We start from the raw sequence: 6,479 nt of genomic DNA, 5'->3' as shown, positions 1-6,479 counted from the left end.
CGTCTAGAACCATTCTGAGCCTCGGAACATTCCATTCCTGAACCCTTTAAGTGAATGGGTTCTGGAATGTTCCTTATTTTTCTGAATTTCTATTATTCCTACTATTCCTATACTATTTTCTATTCTGCTGATGCCCTGGAAAATGAGCCAACGTCACGTGGATTCAGAAGAACCCCTTGCTTCATCAGGGACTCCAGAAGTACGTGGGTTGGTTTTACCGGAATGGAAGTCGTACAGAAATTGTGGAAATCGACGAGACACTCCTATGTATCCCGCCAAATATATCAGATGAAGAATGTTGACGAGAAAGCAAGTCTGGGTCTTCGGTATTATCGAAAGGAGAACAAGTGAAGTAAGTTCAAAGCTTTGCAGCTGATGTTACAGTAACCAACCTTTCAGGTGATAATGTTTCGAGTACCTAAAAGAAACAGTTTCACACTTCTCCCAATTATAAACGCATGTTACCAGGTACAGTACTGGCCAAAAAGGTATTCGCAAACGGTTTTTTGAGAGTAACTTTGCTGAAACTTAAGGGATCGATCTGAAAATTTTACTGTGCATGTCGTACACGGTGACGACAAATTGCGTACAAGGAAATTGCATCATTTTCAGAAATTTTTTGTTTTTTTCAATTTTTTCAATTTTTTCGTTTTTTCACTTTTTTCATATTTTTATATTTTTGGATATTATGGTTTCTAAGAATGTTGGTTTTGGCTCCTATGTATTTAAAACTGTTTACAGACATGGCCAGACCCCTCGGAAAAAAAAACATCTCTCAGGACATCCGTAAAGCCATCGTCATCGGCTTCAGAAGTGGATGTTCAAGGACCTCTTGGCGCAGCAGTTCAATGTTACTAAACGTGCCATCGAGAAGATCTTGAAGCAGTTTCGGGATGAGGTAATATTCGAAAATAGTATAGTTATGGAAAAAAAATGTTTAGGGAGCCTTGGTGGAGCGAAAATCGCCTGGAAGACCGCGTATCACGTCGAAGAACATGGATCGGAACATCGTCCGAGTTTCAAGAGAGGATCCCCAGAGGAGTTCTACGAACATTCAGATGGTCGTGAAGACACCAAATGAAGTCACACCATCCCTGAGAACCGTCAGAAGACGTCTTCAAGATGCTGGACTCCATGGACGACGGCCAGCTAAGAAACCATCGATCAGCAAGAAGAACAGAATCGCCCGCGTAGCATGGGCCAGAGCTCATCTCCACTGGGGACGTCAGGATTGGGCTAATCACGTGTTCAGCGACGAATCCAAGTTCAATCTGTTCGGTACTGACGGTATCAAGTGGATTCGCCGTCCGGTTGGATGTCGGTTCGATCCCAGCTACCAGCTCCAAACCGTCAAGCATGGAGGTGGATCGGTGATGGTCTGGGGCTGCTTCTCTGGGACTTCAATCGGCCCGCTGAGAAGAATTACAAGCATCATGGATCGCTTTGTGTATGAAGACATCTTGGAGAACACAATGAGACCCTGGGCAAGGTCTACTGTGGGCCGGGCGTTCGTTTTCCAACAGGATAACGACCCGAAGCACACCTCGAAGCACATCAAGGAGTGGTTCCGACGCCGCCACGTGGATCTTCTGGACTGGCCAAGTCAATCTCCGGACTTGAATCCGATCGAACACCTCTGGGAGCATGTCGAGAGACAGCTTAGAGGGGTTCGTGCCTCGAATGCCAACTAGAAGTTCGACCAACTCCAAGATGTCTGGCAGGCCATCCCGATGTCTGTCATCGACACCCTTCTCGACTCGATGCCAAGAAGATGTCAAACGGTAATCGACGCCAAAGGCTTCCCAACGAAGTACTAAAGCTATTTTATTCATTTTCTATTATTATTTTTCGTTTACCGGTCTATCCTAGATCTCAGAAGTCAAAGTTCCATTTACCGGTTTTTTGCAATTTTCATGAATTTTTCGATTTTTTTTCAATTTTTTGAAATTTTGACTATTCTTGTTGTTGAATCAGTTTCTTTTACCGTTTTAAACTTTGTCTTAAAATATCAGATCGATCCCTTAAGTTTCAGCAAAGTTACTCTCAAAAAACCGTTTCCGAATACCTTTTTGGCCAGTACTGTAAGTCCTTATCCGGAAACTTGAAAAAATAGAAAAATAATATTTTTTAAGAACCACGATCGTATCCGATGCTTGGGCTGAATAGTGCACGCTCTCCCCCGTTTCATTTCCGGACTGCAAGCCAGCGGAGCGCGATTGCATAACACGAGACGCAGACGAGAAACGAGGCGGCGGCAAATATGTCGATTTGAAACTTTTCAGCGTTGAATTGCTCGTTCTATTAAGTTTTACTGTGTCTTTATTGATTTTTACTTTGTTCCCCGTTTCTTTCTAATAAATAATACATTTTTCACAGTGTTTTGATTCCAGTTTCAGCAACGGACCGAGGAAAATCGTACGAATCATTCGTTTCGCGATTACTCGAAATTTGCGAAACCAAAGGTGCCGAAGAAAGAGCCAAAGAAGGAGGAGCCCGAAGGACAGGACATCAAGAAATTCATGTCTCCAGCTGCCACCAAGTTTCCAAAGAAAAAAGAAAAATTTTCCCATTTCCTCTCGAGCACAGAATTCAACCATTGGATGTTTTCAGTTTTCGGCGAAGTCTACGGTATTCTAATACTATCAACTGACCTACTATTTGTGTAATTAATTTTCGAATAAACAAGTTTGTTTTGTACCCCTTCTTCTGATCTCTTTGTACTCGTGTTTCTGAAAAAAAAGGTTTTCGAGGAATAAGATATAGTTGTAACATCAATGACATCAATGCGATCCACAAAAAGAAAGAAAATAATGATAAATTTGAAAGATTATTAATTTTAAAACGGTAAATATCACTCGAAAACCATTAAAGTGTGTTGTTTTTTTATCAATTTATCACTAAATTCATTCGTTGAGTTTTTTCTGATATTCTTGTTGTCGGCAGTAAAAATGTATCTCCTCTCTCATTTTTGAACTTTTTGGCTTAATTCTTGTCTTGAAATGTTCACAATATTCTACTCTATAATTTCTATGGATGATTTTCTAAAACATTCTATGTATCTCGAGAAATTCTGATTTTTCCTCTGAAATTTGCGTTTTCAGGCCAAAACTTCGAAATCTATCTCCTCCTCCATTTCTTGTCCATTTCTGCTCATGTTGTGTTTAAAATATCCGCTGCGACTCTGTTAACTATTTCTATGGACGAAATCTTGAAAAAAATGAGCATAATACTCTTTTTTTTCCCCAAGAAACATGATTTTTCAGTACAAAATTTTATTTTCTATTTTTAAACGACAATGCAAGCGCGCTCCGCTGAGAAAAAGGCTTGCAGGCCAAATTTTCAACTGGGGAGAGCGTGTAGTGTGGAATTCAACAAATGCAAGCGGGATACAACCATCGGTTCGTTAACCATAAAAAAAACTTTGTCGATCCGAGGAATGGAAGAGTTCACACTCAGTCAGTCAATCGAAGCGACATGGGGCGTCTTGAAGAGAAAGCTGAAAGCTCGATTTGATGACACCTGAACAAAGACTAGAAGGACATAATTCCAAGCTTCGCAACCATCTCATCTATGCGAGGAAATTTTTTAGACGCAACAAAACAATATGGGCAATCATGATCTATACCTCGGTTCCTCACAAGAGAATAGTGACAATGAGGAGGACCTGGATGAAGAGGATGAATCGTCCGACAGTGACAACGATGCTCATATTGATGATTCTCGAGAAAATCTTAAGTTCAGCTGTGTCAATTTTTTTCGAAAAGTTGTTACCTTCTAATTTTCTTGTGCTTCCACACCGAAAGAACTTAATAAAAATTTTTAAAAATCGAAAATTGTTTTTTTTTCTATTGCGCGCATGCTCATCAGCTCTGATTGTGAGGTGATCTATCGGACTTCTGAACTTTTTTTTTCTGAGAAAATTTCAAGATTTAAGAAGATTGAGAAGATTTATGAGAAGTATAAGAACAAGAAGATCCGAAATCGTGAGTTTGAAGATTTTGAATTTTTGAATTTTTAAATTTCTGAATTTTTGAATTTCTGAATTTCTGAATTTCTGAATTTCTGAATTTCTGAATTTCTGAATTTCTGAATTTCTGAATTTCTGAATCTCTGAATTTCTGAATTTCTGAATTTCTGAATTTCTGAATTTCTGAATTTCTGAATTTCTGAATTTCTGATTTTCTGAATCTCTGAATTTCTGAATTTCTGAATCTCTGAATTTCTGAATTTCTGAATTTCCGAATTTCCGAATTTCTGATTTTCTGAATCTCTGAATTTCTGAATTTCTGAATCTCTGAATTTCTGAATTTCTGAATTTCCGAATTTCCGAATTTCTGATTTTCTGAATCTCTGAATTTCTGAATTTCTGAATTTCTGAATCTCTGAATTTCTGAATTTCTGAATTTCCGAATTACTGAATTTCTGAATTTCCGAATTTCTGAATTTCTGAATTTCTGAATTTCTGAATTTCTGAATTTCTGAATTTCTGAATTTCTGAATTTCTGAATTTCTGAATTTCTGAATTTTTGAATTTCTGAATTTCTGAATTTCTGAATTTCTGAATATCTGAATATCTGAATTTCTGAATTTCTGAATTTCTGAATTTCTGAATTTTTGAATTTCTGAATCTCTGAATTTCTGAAATTCTGAATTTCTGAATCTCTGAATTTCTGAATTTCTGAATTTCTGAATTTCTGAATTTCTGAATTTCCGAATTTCCGAATTTCTGATTTTCTGAATCTCTGAATTTCTGAATTTCTGAATCTCTGAATTTCTGAATTTCTGAATTTCCGAATTTCCGAATTTCTGATTTTCTGAATCTCTGAATTTCTGAATTTCTGAATTTCCGAATTTCTGATTTTCTGAATCTCTGAATTTCTGAATTTCTGAATCTCTGAATTTCTGAATTTCTGAATTTCCGAATTTCTGATTTTCTGAATCTCTGAATTTCTGAATTTCTGAATTTCTGAATCTCTGAATTTCTGAATTTCTGAATTTCCGAATTACTGAATTTCTGAATTTCCGAATTTCTGAATTTCTGAATTTCTGAATTTCTGAATTTCTGAATTTCTGAATTTTTGAATTTCTGAATTTCTGAATTTCTGAATTTCTGAATATCTGAATATCTGAATTTCTGAATTTCTGAATTTCTGAATTTCTGAATTTTTGAATTTCTGAATTTCTGAATTTCTGAATTTCTGAATTTCTGAATTTCTGATTTTCTGAATCTCTGAATTTCTGAATTTCTGAATCTCTGAATTTCTGAATTTCTGAATTTCCGAATTTCCGAATTTCTGATTTTCTGAATCTCTGAATTTCTGAATTTCTGAATCTCTGAATTTCTGAATTTCTGAATTTCCGAATTTCCGAATTTCTGATTTTCTGAATCTCTGAATTTCTGAATTTCTGAATTTCTGAATCTCTGAATTTCTGAATTTCTGAATTTCCGAATTACTGAATTTCTGAATTTCCGAATTTCTGAATTTCTGAATTTCTGAATTTCTGAATTTCTGAATTTCTGAATTTCTGAATTTCTGAATTTCTGAATTTCTGAATTTCTGAATTTTTGAATTTCTGAATTTCTGAATTTCTGAATTTCTGAATATCTGAATATCTGAATTTCTGAATTTCTGAATTTCTGAATTTCTGAATTTTTGAATTTCTGAATCTCTGAATTTCTGAAATTCTGAATTTCTGAATTTCTGAATATCTGAATATCTGAATTTCTGAATTTCTGAATTTCTGAATTTCTGAATTTCTGAATTTCTGAATCTCTGAATTTCTGAATTTCTGAATTTCTGAATCTCTGAATTTCTGAATTTCTGAATTTCTGAATTTCTGAATTTCTGAATTTCTGAATCTCTGAATTTCTGAATTTCTGAATTTCTGAATTTCTGAATTTCTGAATTTCTGAATTTCTGAATTTCTGAATTTCTGAATTTCTGAATTTCTGAATTTCTGATTTTCTGAATCTCTGAATTTCTGAATTTCTGAATCTCTGAATTTCTGAATTTCTGAATTTCCGAATTTCCGAATTTCTGATTTTCTGAATCTCTGAATTTCTGAATTTCTGAATCTCTGAATTTCTGAATTTCTGAATTTCCGAATTTCCGAATTTCTGATTTTCTGAATCTCTGAATTTCTGAATTTCTGAATTTCCGAATTTCTGATTTTCTGAATCTCTGAATTTCTGAATTTCTGAATCTCTGAATTTCTGAATTTCTGAATTTCCGAATTTCTGATTTTCTGAATCTCTGAATTTCTGAATTTCTGAATTTCTGAATCTCTGAATTTCTGAATTTCTGAATTTCCGAATTACTGAATTTCTGAATTTCCGAATTTCTGAATTTCTGAATTTCTGAATTTCTGAATTTCTGAATTTCTGAATTTTTGAATTTCTGAATTTCTGAATTTCTGAATTTCTGAATATCTGAATATCTGAATTTCTGAATTTCTGAATTTCTGAATTTCTGAATTTT

The 6,479-nt window shown here is 35.2% G+C and overlaps 1 protein-coding gene across 1 annotated transcript in view; it reads left to right on the top strand.

Annotated features, from left to right (window-relative positions):
- Positions 1 to 6,479, top strand: part of CBG09197 — a gene marked incomplete at both ends in the record, with an annotated part of 15,992 nt that overhangs the window by 795 nt on the left and 8,718 nt on the right. The window contains one exon of the mRNA XM_045244504.1: positions 3,649 to 3,743. Within this exon, the coding sequence (XP_045100868.1) occupies positions 3,649 to 3,743 (95 nt within the window). The remainder of the gene's footprint in view (positions 1 to 3,648; positions 3,744 to 6,479) is intronic.

Source organism: Caenorhabditis briggsae, assembly GCF_000004555.2.
Source record: "Caenorhabditis briggsae complete genome, chrIII, whole genome shotgun sequence".
NCBI lineage: Eukaryota > Metazoa > Nematoda > Chromadorea > Rhabditida > Rhabditidae > Caenorhabditis > Caenorhabditis briggsae.
The sequence above is the reverse complement of the archived record's forward strand: the minus strand, read 5'-3'. Positions and strand labels throughout refer to the sequence as shown.